Source organism: Euphorbia lathyris, chromosome 3 (assembly GCF_963576675.1).
Source record: "Euphorbia lathyris chromosome 3, ddEupLath1.1, whole genome shotgun sequence".
NCBI lineage: Eukaryota > Viridiplantae > Streptophyta > Magnoliopsida > Malpighiales > Euphorbiaceae > Euphorbia > Euphorbia lathyris.
Window position 1 is genome coordinate 65,419,422 of NC_088912.1, and position 24,770 is coordinate 65,444,191.

The 24,770-nt window shown below is 35.3% G+C and overlaps 3 protein-coding genes across 7 annotated transcripts; all 3 read left to right on the forward strand.

Annotated features, from left to right (window-relative positions):
• Positions 1-912: 912 nt before the first annotated feature.
• Positions 913-3,717, forward strand: LOC136224344 (probable receptor-like protein kinase At1g80640). Its single transcript, XM_066012663.1, has 10 exons — positions 913-1,185; positions 1,550-1,726; positions 1,816-2,063; positions 2,157-2,289; positions 2,405-2,468; positions 2,551-2,647; positions 2,727-2,826; positions 2,912-3,030; positions 3,139-3,228; positions 3,395-3,717. Exons 1-10 carry the CDS (start codon positions 1,062-1,064, stop codon positions 3,554-3,556), a joined length of 1,314 nt encoding a protein of 437 aa, XP_065868735.1. The 5' UTR covers positions 913-1,061; the 3' UTR covers positions 3,557-3,717.
• Positions 3,718-16,718: 13,001 nt separating this feature from the next.
• LOC136224166 (uncharacterized) lies at positions 16,719-20,485 on the forward strand. 5 transcript variants are annotated; one of them, XM_066012432.1, is made up of 7 exons: positions 16,719-16,911; positions 17,631-17,718; positions 18,222-18,393; positions 18,535-18,754; positions 19,116-19,239; positions 19,359-19,397; positions 19,706-20,485. In XM_066012432.1, the coding sequence occupies exons 5-7, from the start codon at positions 19,165-19,167 to the stop codon at positions 19,856-19,858; spliced, it is 267 nt and encodes an 88-aa protein (XP_065868504.1). In that variant the 5' UTR covers positions 16,719-16,911; positions 17,631-17,718; positions 18,222-18,393; positions 18,535-18,754; positions 19,116-19,164; the 3' UTR covers positions 19,859-20,485. The 5 variants fall into 5 exon arrangements, 4 of the variants coding, with proteins under 4 accessions (XP_065868504.1, XP_065868502.1, XP_065868501.1 ...); XR_010686310.1 differs by having other exon boundaries at positions 16,721-16,833; positions 19,116-19,397; XM_066012430.1 differs by lacking the exons at positions 19,116-19,239; positions 19,359-19,397; positions 19,706-20,485 and having other exon boundaries at positions 18,535-18,859.
• Positions 20,486-22,015: 1,530 nt separating this feature from the next.
• LOC136224232 (leucine-rich repeat extensin-like protein 3) lies at positions 22,016-23,503 on the forward strand. The gene has a single exon (XM_066012506.1). The coding sequence runs from the start codon at positions 22,297-22,299 to the stop codon at positions 23,311-23,313; it is 1,017 nt and encodes a 338-aa protein (XP_065868578.1). The 5' UTR covers positions 22,016-22,296; the 3' UTR covers positions 23,314-23,503.
• The last annotated feature ends 1,267 nt before the right edge of the window (positions 23,504-24,770 follow it).

The window sequence follows — 24,770 nt, forward strand, 5'->3', positions numbered from 1 at the left end:
CCCCCCCCCCCCCCCCCCCCACCCCCCGAGCCCTGGGCTGGCTCCGCCCCTGGGCCCAAGCCCGTATAAACCCGCCAAAAACTGGACGGGCTTGGGCTTTACGAATTTTATATCGGGCCGGCCCGGCCCCGAACATAAATATAAATACTTAATTTTTTTTGAAAGGTATATAAATACTTAAGTTTGCTATTGTAATTTATAATTTATAATATATTTTTATAAACATATATTTTATGTTGTAATTTATTTTAGATTTGATGTTTTGATAGACAAATAGTTTATTATAATTTTTCCAAACTTATTAAGTATTGTGTTGTGTGTTTATTAAGAAAGTTGGTGTGACATTTTAAATTTAATTGTATTTTTTTTAATGTACAAATGGGCTTGGACGGATGGACTTGGGATTCATATGTTAGGGCCGAGCACAGCCTGAGCCCGAACCCGACTAAATTTCTCGCGGACTGGGCAGGGCTTGGGCTCGTCAGGTTTAAATAAAAACCCGACAGGTCCGGTCCGAGCCCGGCCCATGCCCAGATCTACCTTCAATATTTGGGTCGTATTTTTATTAGCATTATATAAATTTAAAAAGACAACTACTTCGTAACAACTTTGATAATTTCACATGATACTCTCACAATCTTAACTACATCCTAAAAAGAGGGAAAATGAAATCAATGTAGAAAACGAATATTCAATTATGAAAAAAACAATATTGAACTGTAAAAAAGATACAAAATGAGGAATAGGTAAAAGCTAATACAGATATGGAATTTAAAAATAGAAAGAGAGGGAGGGATTAAATTGAAATTGAATAAGTGCCACATGATTTGATTTGTACTTGACCCCACTTTCCAGAACACTCATAACTTAGACTGGATAAACAAAAAAAAACACAGTTCAAGTTTAAAGTGCTTTTTCTTGGATTGGTTTCTCTCTCTGTACTAGAATAGAAAGGTATTTTCATATTTTGTCCCTTCCTTCAATTCCATTCAAAGTTCAAAAAACAAAACCCACAGAAACTTCATTCCAAAATATCTTTTCTTTATCTGGGGAAACAGGACATGAATCTTGTTGGTTTGTTCCTGCCCATGTGGCCATTGTTTTCTGCTACATATTTGTTTTTCTCACTTGATGCCAGACCAGACTCCACATTCTCCTCTGTTAAAATGGAAGCTCACTCTCCAGGTTTCTCATTTACTTAATGCTTCTTTCTATTTACTTTACTACCATTTCATAATTTTGTCTAGATTTGCTCTATGTTTCAACAATTATCACATTTCCTTGTATTCTGTCTACTTTTTATTTTTATTTTTTTTGGGTTAATTTTAAAATGAAAGGAATATCATTTCTTAAATGCATATTGGATTGCACCAAAGATTTCAAATCTGGCAATAAAACTGAAATACAAGTTAATTTATTTGTGTGTTTCTCCACTTGTCTCTCTGAATAAAGAAATCACTTCTGTTGTTAGATTTTGTTTGAAAAATGCAATTTCTGTATGTACTTGTTATGGTTAATATTTCATTCAGTTTTATAATGTTTGAATCAGGAATGTCAATGGCTCCTGTGGTTACTGTAATCCACCATCAAGATTTGAACAAGAGAATCCTCATAGCACTAATTGTAGCTTCCTCTGTCCTTGCCGGAATCTTCTTCTTCTTCTCATGTTTTTGCATTCACAGAATGATAAACTCCAAGAATTCCAATGACAAAAAGAAGCAATTTGGTATATACATAATCATTTCCACAAATTTCATATTCAGTTTCTTTTTCAAACCTCTTTAAATACTTGTATCTCTTTGTGTGAATATGAAGAAGTTGGGAAAGAACAGCCACTGAGTCTAGTGTCCAAGAAACTTGATTCCTCAACAACGGTTGGTAAAAATGCTCCGATTGCTGCAATGGAGTATCACTTGCTAGAAGCTGCAACAAACAATTTCCGGGAAAAGAACCTATTGGGTGAAGGTGGTCGTGGACGTGTCTACACAGCTCGTTTTAATAATAATCTCCTTGCTGCTGTAAAGAAATTGGAGAATGGACTGGATGTTCAAAGAGAGTTCGAGGTATTGAAATTGAGTTTGTTTTCTATTTTTTTTGGGGGCAGAAATGCTAAGGAGCTTCTTTATTCCAATTTCAAATGTTAATTGTTAGTGCAGAATGAGAAGAAGTGGTTGATGAAAATCCGTCATCAGAACATAATTTCTCTTTTGGGTTACTGCATTCATGATGAAGCAAAGTTTCTTGTGTATGAAATGATGCAAAATGGGTCTTTGGATAGTCAATTGCATGGTAAAGTAAAACTCCTTTCAATTTTCTTTTTCTTTTTCTTTTAAAGAAATGGAAGATGCAACTTACTAATCCTTCAATTAATGTTGCTTGTGTTATCTTCTTGGTGGATTTTTAGGACCAACACATGGTTCAGCATTAACATGGAATCTGCGAATGAAAATTGCTGTAGATGTTGCAAGGTAAGTCCAACTCATTGTCTTTGTGTTGTATGCTTATGCTTTTGTTTTTCAAAGGCAATAAATACCTTCTGATAATGGCCAGAGGACTAGAATATCTACATGAGCATTCCAATCCTCCTGTTGTACATAGAGATCTAAAGTCATCTAACATTCTTCTCGATTCCAACTTCAATGCCAAGGTAAAGAAGCTTCATATTCTCATGTGGCATGTCTACATTGTTTAGGACTCAACTCTTAAACAAGTTTTTGGTTGTTCAGCTTTCAGACTTTGGACTTGCTGTAACTTCTAGAACTGAGAACAAAAACATAAAGCTCTCAGGAACCTTGGGTTATGTTGCCCCAGAGTACCTTTTGGAAGGTATGCTCAATTCTGTACAACTCTCTATGCAGCCTAGTAGTATTTCAAAATCCAGCTACAATTACAATTCTCTCTCTTTCTCCAGGTAAACTAACCGAGAAAAGTGACGTCTATGCTTTTGGAGTTGTCCTGCTTGAGCTCCTTACAGGAAGAAGACCGGTGAAAAAGATATCACAAGACAACTCCGAGTCTATAGTAACATGGGTAACTTCCATTTAGGACAATATTATCTATATGTCATCTCTTTAGGTGATTCCTTTGAGGATTCTATGCTTGTGGATTTTAATTGTGCAAACATTTTTGAACATGTAGGCCTTGCCCCAACTTACTGACAGAGCAAAGCTTCCAAACATTGTGGACCCTGTTATTAACAATTCCATGGATTTAAAGCACTTGTATCAGGTACATTTACATACATTGCACAAGATAACTACTATGACAAAATTGAAATTAAGAGATCAAATGTACACATTGCGCCAAGTACAGAAACCAAATTTTATGTTTTGGCTTTGATAATCATATGTTTGTTGTTTGTAGTTGATAAAATTAATTTACATGATCATTGCAGGTGGCAGCAGTGGCAGTACTATGCATACAACAAGAACCGAGTTATAGACCATTGATAACAGATGTCTTGCATTCACTAATACCTCTTCTACCACTTGAGCTTGGTGGTTCACTAAGAATTACAGAACCTGCGGGTGCGGCAACCCAGCCTGCGCACCAATGATTGATTGCACATATATGTTTAGGTTCGTTTCTTAGCGATCTCTTACACTAATTTCTTTGTAGATTACGATGAATTTAAACTGTTAGATGGAAATTTTTGCTTATTATCATCACAGTTGTAAGTTATTTGGATTGAATGTGATGTGTTTCTACTGAGAAATCGACTTAGCAGTCTTCATGAGTTGTGCAATTTAGAAGAACTCTTTCATAATTGTAAATTCTATTCTATCTACATCTTGAAGACCGTCTTAGGAACGAATAGAGCGGAAAATATGAGCTGGCAAATGAGGTACTTTTTAGAGAGCTAAGAGTTATCTTATCTCAGGGAAAACAAAACATAACTGGGTTAGCAATTATAATATAATCAGTCAAAATGCTAGGCTGCATCATCCTTTATTGTCAATTTTCGTTTTTATGGTTTGCCTATTGCATCAAAAACAAAAAGAAACATAAGCTAGATCGATATGCTGAGCGCCAAGGCAACAAACAAGCTCCAAGCCAGAAAGAATTGAAATTTGTCACATTTTCCGGACATTTTGCTATATATGATGAGGCGGATACGATATGATACGTGTCTGACACAGTTTTTCAATGATGGATATAAGACTTGAATGAGTAAAGAGAGGCCAGTTCCTGTTGGGAGGCTCAATGCTCAAATCATATTGTAGATAATAATAAGATAAGAGAAAGATTTGTTATGAGTACCTGTTTTGGTTAGTCTGTTTTCCTTTTATAAGGTGGCTCTGCTCCTTTGGTAGGTAGGTCTTCGTATAGGGACTCTTTCCTTTCTTATCCCACCCTGATTCATTGGGGTTCAAATGCACCCACGGTCACTAAAGTTTAAGGTTTGTATCAATAAAGTCACTGCCGCCGGTTCCATTGTTAAAGACCTACGGAAGATGACATGACATGACAAGTCAAATAAAAATACGACTCGCCATGTCAGACCTTAAACTTAAATCAAAGAATAACTTGTCTTGTAAAATATGCAGAATATGTAGAAGCTGGAGAATCACATTATAAGCGTTTGTACCTAAAATTGGAATATGTAATACACATCTCAAAGATGAATTCGCCTTTCTTTTTTTATTTGACTTGCCATGTCATCTTTCCGATGATTTTAACACCAGATACAATGACACAAAACTTAAAATTTGGTGATTTTATTGACACAAAACTAATTTTAGTGAACACGAACACACCCACCTTAAACTTTAGTGATGGTGGGTGCATTTTTGGAGGTAGAATGGAGTGCTGTTGTATATGCATTTATCATTACCAAATCTAATTTTACAACACCTCAAGCAACAATCCAAAATCTCTTGAAGTTTTCAGCAGTACTTTTTTGACTTAAATATACTCAAATTATATGTAGACAACATTATGAGAGAAACGTGCAAGTTTTGTTTGGCAATATCAATAGGTCTTGTAATGTGCAATAACTATGTAAACATGTAGAAAGCCAACCATAAAAAACAAGTCACAATTCAATAATGCCAATATTACAACTTTATTCACAGTTGTGCACTAACCAAAAAACTATTGTCCAGTATGAGACATATTATATTACCCATGATATTATCGAACTTAACAAAATAAATAAAAAATGAGAATATACTTAAGCTTGTAAATCTCATCACCCTCTTAAGATGACAGCATCAATTTGATTAATCAATTCTGAGAAAATCATTCTTGATCGAGAACCAGACAGCTAAAAACACCTCCTGTTTCTAAACTAAAGCATGGCGATATCGAAGTGGCTATGCACGAATAACACGAAGAACATGGTGGTTAAGATAGTTCATCCTGGAGGGCATAAAGAGCTTCATGATAGAACAGTTGTGGCATCAGAAATCATGAATAGGAACCCGAAATGTGTGGTTGCTTACCCAGATGTTTTTCAGCAGCCATGGAATATAGTTGAAGCAGACACCATGCTGATGCTAGGACACAAGTACTATGTTGTCCCCACAACCACTGTAAGAAAGCTTCAGCGAAAATTTCTGAGGAACTCATCTCCGTTTCAATATGTAGACTCTTCTCCTCGTACTATGGATAGCAAGGAAACATTGAAAGGTAATTGTTCTTGGATTTCAGCAGGGAAAGAAGATGAGAGATGTTTCTTGTCCATGTTTAATGGGGTGAAGAGTAAAGCAGGTTTTGAGAAGAAATCAAAAATAAGATCAACCTCTAGATCATTAACATCTGATGAACATTGGCAGCCTGGGTTAGAGTGCATCAGGGAAGAACTAACTAATTCCAATAACAATCTTATCAGGGAAGAACTAAGCACTTCCAAAACTAATCTTACTTGAAATCTTTTATCTAGACTAATATAGAAATATGTAATAGGTCTCTTGGTTATTTATGTACTAAGCTTATTGAGCTTAATTATTTATTCAGTTTTAGTTCACTACTATATATATAATATATGATAGAAAGCTTTTGAAATGTATTTATGTGCAATTTTATATATTATAGAGAAAAAGGAAATAGTTGGCAAATAATTTATTATGTAAAAAGAAAGTTTATAACTAGTCTTGGTTAAACCCACGCTTTTCTGGTCTATAACTAGTCTTGGTTAAACTCAGGCATTAATTGTAGCATCTGATAAAAAAAAAAATATGCAGAATAAAGTATGTGGTTTAAATGTTTTTCGGGTTAGTGTTACTAGTGCCCACTTCCAGTCATGGTTTTGCACCATATTATTGTGATGCTTTAGGTGAAGTATACAAACGGGGTGAGGTCATATATGATAACTCTGTTAAGGTTGGGGTGACAAGAATGCGAGTTATTTAAGCATTAGAGTTGATGTGTTTCTCCCTAGGCCATTAGAATCTAATGTAGTTTTAGAATCTCCTTATGCTGATGGGAAGCTTTCAGGCTTGGTATAGGATAAGCCTTTTGGAGAATCTGTTGAAGAAATTGCATATCATAAGCCTTCTGGAGAATCTGTTGAAGAAATTGCAAATCATGTGGCTGCTTTAACATCCAAGAACGAAGCCTACACATGGGGAAAGGGTGCCAATGGGAGGTTATGCCATGGAGACATCGAGGACCGGAAAGCACCAATTCTAGTTGAAGGATTAAATGACAGGCGTGTGAAGTTTATTGCTTGTGGTGCAAACTGCAGACAAGCATTTGGGTTCACTCGAAATAGGCATAACTACTATAATTATGGACTTGTGCACTTCCTTTCATGCAGTTCAAGAAAAACAACTAGAGTTGCCTTAGCTCCTAAAAATGTGAACGTAACTCTTAGAGTGGACAATCAATGGGTCAATGGAGGACAAGTTGAGATTAATGATGATAGATGGCATGAAATTGGAGTTTTATCTCCAAAGCAATTGTAAGTGGAAGAACTGAATGCAGGTGAAGTGAGCTACCTTTCTGTTTCAATAAGATCAGTAGCAAATGCTAGGGTGGGTGACGTTGTTACTCATTATAGTAGAAATGCAGAAAACTCGATACCTAGATATAAGGAAGCCACTCCTAGGGTGTTTTGTAGCTTGTTTCCTTCTACGTGTTGGGAATTTTTCTTGATTGCGACAATTTAGCGGCACAAGCAATATATTGCTAAAGAAAAATGATAGCTTAAAACTTGAACACAATTTTATTGAATTTATGAGGTGGAGGTGTACAAGAGAGTGTTCTCTAGAAACTTTCTAGAGTTACAATGGGATAAAACAAAAATAGTAGCACTCGGGTGTGTCCCAAAAATACCCTGAAATAACTATTTTTACTATTTTTATCTCTCCCCAAAATAATTAGACTACCCTCTAAAATAAACTCTCAAAACTTACAAGCAAATATAAACATTATATTTGCCCCTCTGTCAAAGCTCTCAACTCCCTCACATTTTTCCCTTTTTCCCTTATTCTATATTCATCCACCATGCATCCATCCTTGGCTTTTATAAGCCAAGGATCACCTCCTCAATTAATTGTGCCAGCAATTTGCTGGCACAATTAATTCACTTGACCACCGAATTTGGTGGTCAACCTTTTATTTTTTTTTCTTTTTCTTTTTAATTATAAATTACAAAACCAATCCCTTAATAATACAAATTATAAAAATAGTCCTTTATTAATTGGGACTTCACAACAATTCCCTTTTTTTTATTTAATTGTTTTAAATTAATAGTTAATTTTCTCAACAATCTTCCCCTTAACTATTAATTTAAAACTTTCATTTGTTTTTTTTTAAAATATATTTATGATGTACTTTCCCATCATCACCTTATAAACGGAGCACTTCTCTCCGTAAATAACTTCTCGGAGCACTTCTTACCGAATTCATTTGTTGATGCACTTCTCACCAACCTTCAACTGTTGGAGCACTTCTCACAAACCTTCAACTGTTGATGCACTTTTCATCAACCTTCAACTATTGGAGCACTTCTCTCCAAATTAAGCAAATTCTTTTTCGTCAACATGATTTGCCACATTGACACTTTCTTTTCTCTTGTTCATGCAATTCCATTGCACGTGCCCAAACTTCTTACACGAAACATTTAGGCTTCCCCTTGTGCCATTGAACCATGGCTCTGATACCACTGTTGGGAATTTTTCTTGATTGCGACAATTTAGCGGCACAAGCAATATATTGCTAAAGAAAAATGATAGCTTAAAACTTGAACACAATTTTATTGAATTTATGAGGTGGAGGTGTACAAGAGAGTGTTCTCTAGAAACTTTCTAGAGTTACAATGGGATAAAACAAAAATAGTAGCACTCGGGTGTGTCCCAAAAATACCCTGAAATAATTATCTGTACTATTTTTATCTCTCCCCAAAATAATTAGACTACCCTCTAAAATAAACTCTCAAAACTTACAAGCAAATATAAACATTATATTTGTCCCTCTCTCAAAGCTCTCAACTCCCTCACATTTTTCCTTTTTTCCCTTATTCTATATTCATCCACCATGCATCCATCCTTGGCTTTTATAAGCCAAGGATCACCTCCTCAATTAATTGTGTCAGCAATTTGCTGGCACAATTAATTCACTTGACCACCGAATTTGGTGGTCAACCTTTTTTTTTTCTTTTTCTTTTTAATTACAAATTACAAAACCAATCCCTTAATAATACAAATTATAAAAATAGTCCCTTATTAATTGGGACTTCACAACAATACCCTTTTTTTATTTAATTGTTTTAAATTAATAGTTAATTTTCTCAACACTACGGTCATGGTTTACATCCAAGGTCCTGTTGCAGGTGTTGATTTAATGGTTGATGGAGCTCAGATTTTCCTAGTTGACCAAAAGGTGAGGTTCAACCATCCGAAGGGACTGACTGACAATACCCTAAAGCGTGATGTAACCATTAAATTTTCTAGTGTCGATTCTGGTTTGCTTGGCACTTCTATTAAAGTTCAATAAACAACAAATAGTTTCCCATTTGGTTCATACATAAGTAGAACGAACATAGATAATGAAGAAATTGAAGCAGTTGTTGGTACCTTGCTAATAGACAAAAGGGCAGCTATGCAAGAATTATTGAGTTTTCCTCTTGGTGTTGACAGCGATTATGAGAAAAGCGGAAGTGCGACACGTTTCAGATTGAGCTGCTCATCCTATGGAAAAGCAAATAATAGTGATGGCTTGGGTATGGTTGAGGATGAAACATATGTTGCTATTGAACGTTTCTATGCCAAGAGTCTTGTTGACCAACAAAGCATAAGTTGTTTTGCTACAAATGTTGAGAAGCATTAAAGATAAGCTCAAAGATGTAGCAATCTCAACAACTGACAAGGTCGAAAGACTAAATCAATTTTGCTGGAGGTTGACATAGTATTGGTGCTAAATGTGGCAGCATTGTACACTGAAGTATGTGTATGTATGGCAAGCAAGCTTAGTTACTGTCTTTGTACATTCTTGGGGACAAGAATGCTCGGTATTGTCATGATTATTAGAGTAAGAATGGTAGGCTGATAGACTAATCGCTTAATTGTTAATTGTTACTGTTTTTGTTACTTTAGAAGTTGTTATTTGTCTTTTAGAAGGGTGTCAGACAACTATAAATATTTACAACCGTAAGTAAGTAACGGTTGCCACGTTAGGGATGCCTTTATTATATATTAGATGTCATGCTTTTGTAAGGGATCATCAAAATTATATTGAATGAAACTTGGCTTTTTCCTTCTTTTCCTATCTTTTTACTCTTTTCTTCCCTAATTCTCTATTTCTCTCATTCTTCTCTTCTTTATATTCTATTTCTGCCCTAATCTTCTACGATAAAAAAACCCTAATCTTGACAGACCTGTATTAGGTTTGTTGTGGAAATAAAAAAAAGATAACTGCACTTTTAATAGGGGTGATGACATTTTGATGGAGCACGATGATATGTCTCACCTACTAAGGAAATGGGAGAATCAGATGTAGCACAAGGACCACCATATGATATGTCTCACACGAACAACACTTCTCTAGAGTTTCCAAGGCCGAATGATTCAACAAATGACCCAGGCACTAAAAGCTTTTGAAACCGATGGGCATGAATATATCATAATTACAATTGTCTTCATTTGAAGCAAGAAAGATTGTACAATGCAAGGAGAACCTTTATATCAGACTGTATTGGAGTAAATAACTACTAGAACACGTGGATGAGTAAGATGCCTTACAAATCTACTACGGAGAAGCACCATTGATTCACGCCTAGAATTTAGAATTACAGTTTGGGATATTACAAATTGTATAAATTACATCCATCATTTAGGAATTGACATGTGCCCTCAAATGAAGCTAGAACACACATATATTGCAATTCTCACGCAATTGCTTAGTGTTCACCTTTTTGAACTCTGTTAACTTAAGCATTGTAGTTGGTGTCGCCGATCTTTGTTTTGAATATTATTCCTTTTTATCTTATTTTAGGTGTAAAAAGAATTTTAGCCATCGCAACACTATCATTCAGATTCAACGTTATGAACACCTTATTTAATAATTAAACATTACATTTCTTGCTTAAAAAACATTACATTTCTAAATTCCAAAATTGATTTGTATTTGTTTTAATACATGAAACTTGAAAGGCGTAATTTGTATAAAAATAACTAAAGACATGAAAGTTGTGGAAATGGAATGATTTACTGATCATTCTTTAACGATGCTTGGATGGAAAAGATTGTGGCATGTTTTTTTTTATAGAATTTTTTTTTTGTGGCATGTTATAAAAATGAGAATGGTTAAATTAAAAATGGATATTTGTTAAAGTATATTCACGAATGTATTTGTAAAGAGTAATTAGATTTGTAATTGACTAGTCAACAACTAGTTAAAAGTTAGTCTGTTAGTTTGTTACACAGCTGTCAATAGCTGTAATTGATCTTTCCCATTTTTACCCTTGTAACAGCTCTATATAAGATGCTGGTATCTTCTTTAATAAAGTAGCAAATATACTTTTTCTCAATCTGTCGATTATCATGGTATCGGAGCGGGCATAATTGCCTGGGATAATTCTTGGATCGATTGCTGGAAGGAATGCGTCCAAGAAAAACTAAATCAAAGAGTTTTGCAGAAATTGTAAGTGCTTCAATACCACATTCTGAATCAGAAGATTCGAGTGATAATTCCGACGATTTTTCCGATCAGAATCCAGATCGGAGACTGGAGATACTTCATTACACTCGTCGGAATCAAAACACCAACTCAGAGCGAAGAAATCAGAATATGGCTACAAATCAACAGGTAATCAGTTCTAACGATAATCCAAGCATGATTTTAGTCAATAATTTGCTGAATGGAAGTAATTACATAGCTTGGAAAAGATCTATGGTTTTAGCTTTAAGTGCAAAACGCAAACTGAAGTTTATTCAGGAAAATACTGAGCCTAGTGATAAGAGATCTGAAGAGTACATCAAGTGGAAATGGGACGATGATCTTGTTTTTTCATGGATTCGTAGTTCTCTCACTAAAGAACTTGTTGATGTCTTCTTATTTGCAAAATCTTCTTTTTCTCTTTGGAAAAAATTGAGCAGAGGTATGGTGAGAGTAATGGTCCTCTGATTTTTCAAATAAGAAGAGAGATTAGCAGTATGAATCAGGGGAATCTAAGTCTGGTGGATTTTTTTAACAAGATTAAGAGGAAATGGGATGAGTTGGCTGAGATTAAGCCTTTACTCAGTTGTACTTATGGAGAAGCCAGGAAACAGGCTCAAGATCAACTAGAAGAAGAACAATTAATGCAATTCTTATCTGGTTTACATAATGATTTTGATCACATAAGAGAACATATTCTCTTGATGGAGCCACTTCCAGCGGTAAACAAAGCATATTCTATGTTGATGAGGATTGAGAGACAGAGAAATGTAGGCAACGAGGCCAGAGATGATTTTGTAAATATCACTATGTCAAAATCTCAAAGCAACAAGTCAGGGAATAAGTATGGAAACAAGAAGAATCAGAAGAGTGATAAAGATGATAAGTTCTGCAAGCATTGCAGAAAATCTGGACATGAGAAAGCAGATTGCTTCCAAATTGTGGGTTATCCAGAATGGTATAAAGGGAAAAAGGAGAAGGGAAACAACTACAAACAGCAGGCTCACATGACTAAAGAAGAGTCAACTCCTTTGATTGAGTCTGATTCAGATAGTGATGAGGCAGATTCAATACAGAACATAGTTAGAGAAGTTCAGAAAGCATTGAAGAACAAAGGGAAAAGTCATTCTGATGGCAAAAGTCATGAATTCTCTGCATTTGCTGGCATGAGTTCTGCAGGTAAAAGCCTTAAACTCAAATCTTCCTTAGAAAATGAAAATGCTGTGTGGATTATAGATTCTGGTGCAACAACTCACATGTCATACAATATAGAATTTATGCATAATGTGTCTAAGTTGCCAACACAACACAGAAAAGTTTTCCTGCCAACAGGTGCTTCTCAAATGGTAACCAAAAAAGGAGATGTTGAAATAGGGAAAAATTTTGCGTTAAGAAATGTGTTGTATATACCAGAATTCAATTACAACTTACTTTCTGTGGGTAGGCTATTACAAGACCAGGATATTAGCATCAAATTCTTTGCTAAATACTGTGTTTTGCAGGACCAAGCAAGTAAGAAGGTGTTGGCTGTGGGTTTTATGGAGCAAGGATTATACTTACTCACTAAAAGATCTTTTAATATAGATATAATAAATGCTTATTGTAGTCAAACTAAAGATATAGATTGTAGTTTGATTGCTAAGGAGCACGACTTGGATGTAAATGTTTGGCATCAAAGGCTAGGACATTTGTCAAGTAGTAGTATGAAGCATGTGAGTTCTATACAGGACAATATGTTGAGTAAATCTTTAGATTTTGAGCATTGTGATGTATGCTTGAGAAGCAAAACAGTGAGACAATCATTTTGTAAAATCTCTACTAAATCAATAAAGTTGTTTGAATTGGTTCACATGGATGTTTGGGGGCCTTACAAGAAAGTCTCTTTAATAGGTGATAGATTCATATTAACCATTGTGGATGATTTTTCTAGAGCTTTATGGATTGTTTTGTTCAAATCTAAGGATGAAGTACCAACTTTGATTGACAGTTTTACAAAACTAGTGAAAAATCAGTTTGAAACGTCCATCAAGGTTATAAGAACTGATAATGGAACTGAATTCACTGGTCAAATAACTCAGTTGATTTTCAGAAATTTGGGGATTATACACCAAAGATCTTGTGTGCATACTCCACAGCAGAATGGCACAGTTGAGAGGAGGCACAGGAGCCTGACAACTTTAGCAAGAGCTTTGATAAAGCAAAGCAATCTACCACAGAAACTTTGGGGAGAAGCGATGCTTCATGCAGCCACCTTGATCAACCTATATCCATCTAAAGTATTAGATTGGAAAACCCCCTATGAGATTCTGTATCAGAAGAAACCCAAATACAACAGATTGAAGGTATTTGGTTGTACTGCATATGCATTGAATACAGGTGATAAGAAAGGGAAGTTTGATGATAGAGCATTTCGATGCATTTACCTAGGAGAATCACCAGGTCAGAAAGGGTGGAAATTGTACAACTTGAAAACACATAAAATTTGTGTATCAAGAGATGTACACTTCATTGAAACAGACTTTATTTTCTCTAATAAATCTTCTGTTTTGACAGCTCCTCAAGATAATGGAGGATATACAGCAAGAACTGAATGCACATTTGATGATGCATCTCCTGTTTCTGAGTTCATAGTCATTTCAAATGCAGAGAATGCAATTCTTAATAATGATCTTAGTGCAGGTGACTTAGAGGATATCAGCAACACAGCAGATAGTTTAGTTCATGAACCTATCAATACAAATTTGGCAACTCCTGAGAATTCAGCAGCAAACATTGCAGAAGAGGAGATACCTGAAGTCACATCAAATGAGCTAGTTTTAAGAAGATCGAGCAGAAGTACCAAACCTCCAGTTTGGACTTCAGATTTCGTTACTAATGTAACATATGCAGAAAAAATGAAAATGCCCCCTTTCACAAGTGATCATGCTGCTTTCATGCTTAGTATATCCAAGATACCTGAACCAAAATCATATAATGTGGCTAGCAAAGATCCCAATTGGATGCAGGCAATGAAGGCGGAATTAGATGCATTGGAAAAGAATGAAACTTGGACAATGTGTCAATTGCCAAAGGGAAAAAAGGCTATTTCTTCTATGTGGGTGTTGAAGGTGAAGTTTAAAGCTGATGGATCATTAGACAAGTATAAAGCAAGGCTGGTAGCCAAGGGATACAACCAGAAGTGGGGAATTGATTATCATGATAGCTTTGCACCAGTGGCAAAAGTTGTGACAGTAAGAATGATCATAGCTTTAGCCGCTCATTTCCAATGGGAAATCTATCAAATTGATGTTAATAATGCATATTTACATGGTTACATTGAAGAAGAATTGTATATGGAGCCACCTGAAGGGTACAATGTCAAACCAGGAGAAGTTTGCAAGCTCAACAAATCCATCTATGGTCTGAAGCAAGCTGGAAGGTAGTGGAACAAAATGCTCACTAATACATTAATGAACATGGGATTCAATAGGTCTGTGCATGATTATTGTATGTTCACCAAAAGAGTGGAGAACGACTTGATAGCCCTTATGGTCTATGTAGATGATATCTTACTCACAGGAACCTCTCTTAAGCAAATAGAAGAAGTGAAGAAGGCACTGGATGAGGCTTTCACAATCAAAGACTTAGGAGTGGCAAGATACTTCTTGGGTGTAGAGTTAAGCAGATCAGAAAAAGGTTTTGTGATATCACAACACAAATATATCACTGACATGTTAAATGATGCAGGTTTACAAGATGCAGAAGAAGCATCCGGTCCTCTACCTGCTGGAATAGAGTTAACAGCTGAAAGCCCTTTGATCACTAATTGTGATCAATATAGAAGAATAATTGGGAAATTGCTTTATTTGGGATTTACAAGACCAGATATAAGCTACACTACCCAACAGCTGAGTCGGTTCTTACAAAATCCTACCAAGGTGCATTTTGATGCGGCTATTCATGTGTTGAGGTATCTAAAAGGGACCTCAGGGATGGGATTGTTATATCCTAAGCAATCCAGTTTGGCTTTAAGAGTTTTTTGCAAAAACGATTTTGATGATCAACTCAAAAGAGATGAGATGAGGTTATCAGCTTTTAGTGATGCTGATTGGGCCAGATGCAAGGAAACTAGGAGATCTGTTGGTGGGTTTTGTGTTTTCTTGGGAAATTCATTGATTTTCTGGAAGGCAAAAAAACAGCCTACTGTAAGCAAGTCCTCTACAGAAGCAGAATATAGAGCCATGGCAACAACATCCTGTGAAGTAAAATGGATTACTTTCCTAATGAAAGAGTTACAATTGGATGTGCTAAAACCCATACCATTGTATTGTGACAATAAAGCTGCAAGCCATATTGCTGAGAACCCGGTGTTCCATGAGAGAACTAAACACCTGGATATAGATTGTCACATTGTAAGAGAACATTTACAGAGTGGTTTACTAAGCACCCCTTTTGTGAGTTCAGAGAATCAGTTAGCTGATATACTTACTAAACCACTCACATACAAACAAATGCTGCCTGCAATTGAAAAAAATGGGAATGGTGGTATTTCACAAACTCAAGACAGAGGTAAAAGAAGAGAAGAACACACAGTCATAACAAGTATTGCATTCGTGAGGAGGGGATGTTGAAGTATATTCACGAATGTATTTGTAAAGAGTAATTAGCTTTGTAATTGACTAGTCAACCACTAGTACAGAAATGCTCACTTGTGTCGCACCTCTTGTGTCGCGCCTGAAGAGAAGGCGACACAACAGAGCAACTAGTGTCGCGCGTTCTTTAAACACGACACAACTAAGTATTCTGTGTCATCACTTGTGTCACGCTTGAAGAGCGTGCGTCACAAATGAGTTACTTTTTGTATCGCCTGTCTTTTAGTGCGACACAAGAGTAAGCTTGTGACGCGCTTTTACTAAAACGACACAAGGAGTGTTTTATCTTTGTGACACGCTTTTATAAAAGCGACACAAGTAGTGTGTTATCTTTGTGTCGCTCCTTTCTAAAGTACGACACAACTAATACGAACTACTATTTGAATATAAATATTTTTTCTTCATATTTTTTTTCTTAGTTTCTATATATTTCTTAAAAAACTAAAAAATTACAAAAATGATGAAAATTAAATATCATGTACATATATATATATATATATATAAACTTAAAAACTTATCCCATATAAATTAATTAAAAATAAAATGAACTGAACTGAAAAATATATACTTAAAGTGTAAAAATGGAGGATCGAACGTAATTAAAAATAAAATGAACTAAAATGTAAATACGAAGGTTTAACTAAAATGTAAATACGAAGGTTCGAACTTCTAACCTATCAAAATATTAGCTAATATCTTAACCATCTGAGCCATTGTATTTCTTGTCAACCACTCACTGATTATAAACTTATCCCAATAAATTAATTAAAAATAAAATGAACTAAAATGTAAATACAAAGGTTCGAATCTCTAACCTATCAAACTATTATCTAATGTCTTAACCATCTGAAACATTTGTATTTCTTGTCAAGCATTTACTAATTATAAAAAATATAAAACGTTTAAATATAAGAATTTTACCTAATTGATAAAACCAGAACTCTTTTATCACATAGAGAAAAATAGAAAATACAAAAGAGATGAATCCCTAGTTTCCTAAATGTACCAGCATCGCCGCCCCACTTTCCTATTACCGCCTATCCACATCCGGTTTCCACCGTCATTCAAATGGACATCTACCTTTATGTCTGCGACAACCATTGTAAGGAAATATGGCTTTTATCTGTGACTGTCAAATTTTCATCCGCTTACTATGGAAGTATTTATCTCACATTACATGGTAAAGTTCCGAGTGGAAACCTAATGTCGATGTTTTTCATTTAGATTAGGTAAATTCAAGAGAGAATGAAATTTTATATTGTGGTAGATGATGAGTTTGAATGTGTTTTTGTTGCTACTAAACCTAAGAAAAGAATTTATCTTCCTCATGTTTTGTTCAAAGGAGAGAAAATTTCAACTGCTGGTTCAGTAACATCATGTTTAGCTCTTTCATGGCTTTATATTTAACTTTTCTACATGTGGAAGAGTAAAATAAAGCAATTAAGATTACAGGCTTAATTATTAGGGTTATTGTTTGGGATTATTCTCTTCGTCCTATATTTTTTGGCAATTTATGACATTTGAGGATAAAATTGTGTTTATGATTATTCTATTGATCCTATGTTGTTTGGGTTGACTAATTTTTCTATTTAGAATTATAGCTAAGCATAAGGTTTTGTAATTTCAACTTCAACAAACACAAAAGGCTTCCACATTGAATTTCTGCCTTATTTTTCCAAAGTATAATATAATCTTCTAGATTTATTTATATCTTAGAGGATATTCCCCTGGAGTTTCATGGTATAGGTATCCGAGTTTTGTATTAACTGGTAATTGTTATTTCTAGTTTCATCTGTAATTGTTGTTTCCAATTTCATGACCCATTCTTGAACTCTCTTGAATGATTTCTGTAATAGAGAGTTACTTCTACACTTAATTTCTATAGTGTTATTGAAACAGAAAACTGGGGAATCAAATCCAATTCAATCAAGGAGTTATCCCAACTCATTAACAGTTCAAGACATCCTTACTCCAAAGATTAGAAAGGGTAAACTTCTAAATCATATAATTTAAATTTTCCGAGTTTCAGCAAACAATGTAATGCATTCTTTGGTTAATATATGCATTTTTTGGTCGTTTCTTGTTTATAAGGTAACTTAAAAGTATGAAAATGCTAAACACGTTTAGTTAATTAGGGAAATTCGTACTTTTCTAGCTTGAGCATGAAAGAGATATTTTGTTGGTGAGATGAAAACGGGAAAGCTGTGAGGTTCAAATGTAATAATTCTCTTATTGATTATGTGAAAACTTGAGTTGTTTGAAATTTTTCAATCATATAGAAATTTTTGATACAGAGCATCATGCTCTTATTTGGATAACTTTTCTTTGAGATACAGAGCATCATGCTTCCATTTTGTTCTTTTTTTTAACTTCCATCTTCTTTTTGGGTCATGTATATGGGCATAGATTTTGATGTAAATGCAGTACAATGGTTCCAATGCATTTACGATTTCTTTGTGATCTTTGAATTTCAAATTTTACCCGTGACAGGTAATTTGAGCGAATTCATCCTTATCATAGAGGTAAAAGCTGATTGGAACTTTATTGTCTTGAGTAAACTTGCAGACATCTCAATGAAGGAACATTATCATAAGCTTTTAAAAGAGATCTTGGGGATCATCTCTGATGCAATGGAGGAAGTCATCATGGAGCTTCAAAACTTGTAAGTTGGAGAATGGGGATGGTTCTTTTAGTGTTGTATTGATTTTGGAGAATGGGGATGGTTCTTCCTATTTTCTCTGTTTTTGTGATGAGAACCATCAGTTCTCACCGTTCCACTCGATTTTTGGGTTTTTTGAACCAGTTTGACGGGAAAAGGCGACATGGCCCTTTAGTTTCCTTCGTTCTTTTGAGAATCGATGGTGGTTCCAGGGAGCAAACTATCAATGGATACTTCCTTTAGCTTTGATGAAGACCCTTAGATCCTAAATCCTCATGGAAAGGGAAGATCGTCGTTGCTCTGATGCTCTCTCCTGGGTTGCCTCTTCATTTCTCCGGTCTCAGCCATGCAGCTAGACTTGTCTGTATGTGTAAAATATCATATCTTTTTCCTCAAACTACTGCTTCCAATGTTGGGTTTGATTTTTTATTATACTCTTCCTCTTCTAGTATAAAATTTCTTTGTATCATCTAGCATTTTCGTTTTATTTCTAACTTGTGTATTCATAACTGCTAAAAAGCATTATAAGGTCCTTAATCATGTCAGGATTACTGCTAGCAGTGTGGCAGTGTTTATTGTAATTGTCTTTGTGAGCTGCAATTTTTTAGTCCTCAATTCTTGGCAGCTATTTGTATGTATATCTATTTGGTTATGTGTTGTGGACATGGTGGTGAAATTGTTGTATCATTGACTGAGTCGGTCTTACATGTTTCTATCCTTTGCAGGATCTGCAAGGAATTGTTAAGCATATATACAGAGGAATAATTTTTATATATGACCAGAATGAGATGGAAAATTGTGGTTATTTCTGTTGCAAGTCTCAAATGTGCGAGAAAACAAACATCTCTGGTGATGTGTGCAACGAAAAGGGGTCATCAAGTTTTAAATTACTTGTGGGGCTTGCCCCTTTGCAGTATTGGGTTTTAATGTTTTGATTCTTATGATTGATATATATTTCCTCATTTCAGGGTGGTGAATCTGCACAAGCTGCTGCCAAGGCTGAGAAGGTGAATTACTTGCTACTTTATATCTTATAGTTTGTTCTAATTTTGTATCTTCTCTTTTCATCTCTGGTTTTGGAAGGTATAAAGGGTGAGTGTTGTAAAGTGATTCTCAATTTGTTTCATTAACGTTAGTTAATATATCAAAATAGTTTCTTTCTTGAAGGATGGTTAGTTTTTCTGTTCTTAGATCCTGGCATGTTATTGTACTGTAACTGCTAGATTTTTTCTCTCCACATTGTTGATCCTTCCCATAAAATAAAAAGTAGAATTCTTTTTTCTTTCCTTTTCTAATATGTGATATTTCTAATCAGTGGCTTCCGCCAATTCCTGGAGGCTATCTCGAGCCTGAAGGTGTTGAAAGGACATGGAGGATTCAACAAGAATCAATTGCTCCGGAAGTTGATATCTTAAGCTCAAAGAATCAACATGATGTAATCTTACCAGGTTGTCTGTTATCTTATTAGTGTTCATTTCCTTTTCTCTACAATGTATTAACGGTCCATTTAATTGAAAACAAAATAGCACACATATAGGTTTAACGTTTAAAAAAGGTACCAATTTAGACCTCGATAACGGAACGAGACACGATGTTGATATTACTCTGTTAAGTTTTGTCAATTATACGTGGAGGGAAAGTCAAAACTTAACGGAGTAATAGGAATGACGTGTCCAATCCGTTCTTGAGGCCTAGATTGATACTTTTTTAAACGTTACTCCTATATTGGTACTATTTTGTACATGGGTCTAAATTTATTTCTACAAAAACCATAGGCCTATTTTGGTACCTTATCCCTTATGAGTGTGTAATTACTGTTAAATAATTTTCAATGAATATAAAAGAGACTAATAAAGTAAAAATGCTAGCTAGCCATGATTGTTAATACAATGTACGTGTAATTACTAGTGATATTTATGCTTGATTATAGTTCAATATTAGAGCTCCATTCAATCCAAAAAAATATATATTTTTTTTAAAAAAATATCAATATTTTGCATCGCGCGTGAGGAAGGAGCGATACAAAGTGTACCAGATTAATCAGGGAGCTTGTGTCGCGCACCCTTGGAGCGCGTCACAAGAATATCATATGTTGTGTCGCACACTCTAGAAGCTCGTCACAAGAGTTATCGCTCTATTGTATCGCGCGCTTGACAAGTGCGACACAACATATGAGTAGCTTGTGTCGCTCTCAAGAGCGATGCAAAGTTCTTGTGTCGCACCCCTGTTGTGTCGCACAAAAGTGCGACATAACAACATGAAAAAGTACGACACAAGTAAGCATTTCTGTACTAGTGAACAACTAGTTAAAAGTTAGTATGTTAGTTTGTTACACAGCTGTCAACAGCTGTAATTGATCTTTCCCATTTTTACCCTTGTAACAGCTCTATATAAGATGCTGGTATCTTCTTTAATAAAGTAGCAAATATACTTTTTCTCAATCTGTCGATTATCAATATCACATTTCCTCAAATGTGGAAATCAGATAATTCTCCATTTTTTCCTTCATCAATTACCTGTAATTTACATTTTTTTAAAAGTTTGCATTGTCTTATTAAATTTAGAGTTATTTTTTTTTGTTATTTTTGTTATATGTATATACATATTTTTTTTTAATACTGATGAGCGGTTATTAAGAACTAATTTTTCGTTCCTATATTTTGACAAAATACACTGTTTAGTCCCTATATTTTAAAAAAAACATTGTAAAGTTCCTAAAGTTTTTCTCGGTGAATTGTTTAGTTCCTAACGTTTTTTTCGGTGAACTGTTTAGTCATCGCCGTTAGACTCTCATGAAGATTCTGTTAGTCAATTTGGATTTGCGTTCTTATTTTCCTTTATTTTCCTTTCCTTTAAACTCTAATGCATCTGAAATTAACTTTGAATGTTATTCTTCTTGATTTTCTTCTTAATCGTTCAAATTCGTAAGCATTGGATTTGTTCTTTTTCTTGTTCTCCATACAAATAGCTTATTCTTCTAAATTGGATTTCCTTTTCTGAAATTTGAAGGTAAATAGTAAAGGGTAATTTAGTTATTTCTGAAGTCATAAACGATAAAAAATCTAAACAAACAGACAAAAGGACTAAACAGTTCACTGAGAAAAAGGTTATAGACCTTACCATGTATTTTTGAAAATATAGAGAGTAAACAATATGTTTTGTCAAAATATAGAACTAATAAATTAATTACCCTAAAATAAACTATAAAATCTAAGAAAGTAGATTTCTAATGGCCTAATACACCAATAACCCCCTGAACTTGTCTAAATGTTGCAACTACCTCCCTCAACTTTCAATTGTAACAACTTACCCCTTAAACTTGTCCAATTGTAAAACATAACCCCAAATTGGGAATTTTTTTATCCCGTATTTGAAGCAACCGTAAAAAAGTTTTTCCGGATTCGTATCACGCCAAAGATCTGATTATCATACTCCACGAGCGTTGTAGATTTTGTATTTCACGTATTTCTTCAATTGCAGTCTATGTCAGCAATTTGGGGTTGTGTTTTACAATTGGACAAGTTTAAGCGGTAAGTTGTTACAATTGAACAAGTTTGAGAGATAAGTTGTTACAATTGAAAATTGGCAACATTTGAATAAGTTGAGGGGATTATTTATGTATTGGGCCATTTCTAATTTAAAAAAAAACTACTACTATATACTAGTACTAGTAGTATTGTTGAGAGTATTTCCCTTGGTAGTTTCGAATTAATAACAATCGGCTTTAAGATGTGTGTTTGACTTTTAGTGCATGGAACATAAATTGAAGATGAAAGGGCACAAAGAACAAGACAGATATAATCTACACAGCTTTCAATACAAACTATTCATTTACTGCCTATTTAATGTTAGCCACCTTCCCCATTTCACTTTTCTACTATTTGTTTGCATGGCAATGGCAATGGCATGCATATGCAAAGAAAGATGAAGTCAAATATAGTGATTGTGATTCTGTTATCTCTGCTGTTGATAACACATTGTTTGGCTCAAAACATTCAACACAAACAAGGAGCAGAAGAATATGATGATGAAAAGAGAACCAGAAGCAGAGGTAAAAGAAGACATGGAAGGCGACGATCAAAAAAGTGCGATCCTTTGTTTGAATACTTATTTGATAGATGTGGCAGATGGCCTTTCCCTACTTACCCTTCCCCTCAAAACCCTTTTGACCCCTTACCCTCACCTTCCCCTCCTAAACCACCACCCCTTGTACCTTCTCCTCCTCCTATTCCACTGCTCCCATCCCCACCCCCACCCCCGCCCACCGTCTTACCCTGTCCACCACCGCCTGTACTTCCATCTCCTCCGCCTTGTAATTGTGCTACATCTCCACCCCCCTCCTCGCCTCCTCCTATACTTTCCTCACCACCACCGCCATCTCCCCCTCCACCATCACCGCCACCTCCATCTCCGCCACCTCCCTCTTCGCCTCCACCTATTCCTCCATCCCCGCCTCTGGTTTCATCTCCACCACCTCCACTACTGTTTCCCCCGCCTCCTGACTTACCGATCTTTTTTCCACCATCACCATTAGTCCCTTCTCCACCGCCACCTCAAGTGACACCATCGCCGATAATTCCATGGCTGTCACCGCCAGATGTATTTACTCCTGCGCCACCGTTAGTTCCAATATTTGAGCCACCAATGCTACCGGATATACCATCGCCACCGGATGAGTTAATACCAGCACCACCCCTAGTGCCTATGTTTTCTCCTCCAACCGAACCGGACCTGCCACCACTGCCTCCTAATGATTTTTTTACTCCAGCACCACCATTGGTCCTTTTGTTTGATCCACCGCCGGCGCAAGATTTACCGCCAGTGGTTCCCATATTTTCTCCACCATCTGATGAGTTTCCACCATTTATATTTACTCCACCAGATGTTTTTGTAGCACCTCCCCTGGTGCCGGAGAATCCATGATCATTAAACGTTGATCTGCATGCAAGGCCATCGCTTGGGGTCCACACCCAAGAACTGGATATTTATAGTGGAATAATGGACACAATAAGCAGGAAAATAGTTGGTTACTGTAGGACTGATATATGCATGTATCTTCTTGTTTTATTCGTATCTTATGGCTATCAATTTGTATGGACTTTTTTTTTTTCCATTGAAATCACTTGGTCTTGATTTTTAACTAGAAAACTAGTCGAAATATTATATTAAGTGGGGGCATATATGATTGGTCCGCCATGCCCATTTTACACCGTGCATGTTTAAATCATTTTGTTAAATCCAACTTATTCAAAAAATTTTCACATATATTGTCATCTGAATAACTCAAAACTAATTTTATATACCAATTTAAAAAATTTCAAAATTAAATTAGATTTCAACTATAAAATTAAAATTGAGTTGTCCATATATAAACTAAACATCTTTTCTCTAACACAAAGTCCTCTATATATGAAATGGGTATCAAGCTTTTCGCAATTTTGTTGATGGCAACCTCCCCTCCCTTTTCCACATTCCATCTCACTATGCCAAAACCCCCTTTAGACGACGGTTAAAAACCGTCGTCCCGTGAGATATAAATCTGTCATAGAGCTCATTGTCATCTATTGCACATTCAGACGACTGTTAGGTTCTGTCATTTGAAGATACTATACATGACATCAGCCTAGTTTCGTACTGTCATATGAACATTGTTACGATGCATCTTTTTATTTATTAACGTCACTTTTAATGTCATCACATGACATACTAATAATTAAAAATGTCAAGTCGTTATATGAGAAATTGGCATATTGGTATTCCCGGTGACCGTTTTTATAATAATTTCTGTCGTAGTAACTTGTATCATATGGTATAGGTCTTAATCAATCATGTCAAGAGATTTGTTTTAGATGACAGATTCTTTTAATTTAATGTCTTTTTATTGTTGTTTAGATGATATTTTTTTAAACGTAAATGTCACTCTTTGCCTTCTTCTTCGAATGATTCTGGAAATGAACAATAATTATCAAATGAATAAGAATTTCTGTATATCAATGATTTTAATTTTACTGGAGAATAATGCTCATAATCTGTTTACATTTGAACTACACAAATAACTGAATGAATGTAGGGTAAAAAAAATATAAGCAATTAATGTACATCTCCAAATCTGTATATATAGTCAGAGGCGTGGTGGTATTGATTGGAAAGCCAAATCCAACTTGAACTGAAGCATGTTTAAGTCATCATCTCCTAGAATCCCCAAAGTCTTGGTATCTGCAAAACCAATTGATGATGCTCATTAATTACACACCGTATACAGATAGACCTAATTAATCTCCTTTTACCCTTTCTCCATTCTGAGACCCTTCACTTACCCACCCACATTATAAATAGGAAGCGTTTACCAATTCTCAATAGTCACCCATGGCAACTTAACA

Coding starts and splice junctions, on each gene's coding strand:
- LOC136224232 (XM_066012506.1), top strand. CDS start 22,297: ATGCATATGCAAAGAAAGATGAAGTCAAATATAGTGATTGTGATTCTG.
- LOC136224344 (XM_066012663.1), top strand. CDS start 1,062: ATGAATCTTGTTGGTTTGTTCCTGCCCATGTGGCCATTGTTTTCTGCT. Junction 1,727..1,815: donor TGACAAAAAGAAGCAATTTG/GTATATACATAA, acceptor GTGAATATGAAG/AAGTTGGGAAAGAACAGCCA. Junction 3,229..3,394: donor ATTTAAAGCACTTGTATCAG/GTACATTTACAT, acceptor TGATCATTGCAG/GTGGCAGCAGTGGCAGTACT.
- LOC136224166 (XM_066012429.1), top strand. CDS start 16,732: ATGTACCAGCATCGCCGCCCCACTTTCCTATTACCGCCTATCCACATC. Junction 17,719..18,221: donor TACTCCAAAGATTAGAAAGG/GTAAACTTCTAA, acceptor TACCCGTGACAG/GTAATTTGAGCGAATTCATC. Junction 18,394..18,534: donor ATCATGGAGCTTCAAAACTT/GTAAGTTGGAGA, acceptor TTTTTGAACCAG/TTTGACGGGAAAAGGCGACA.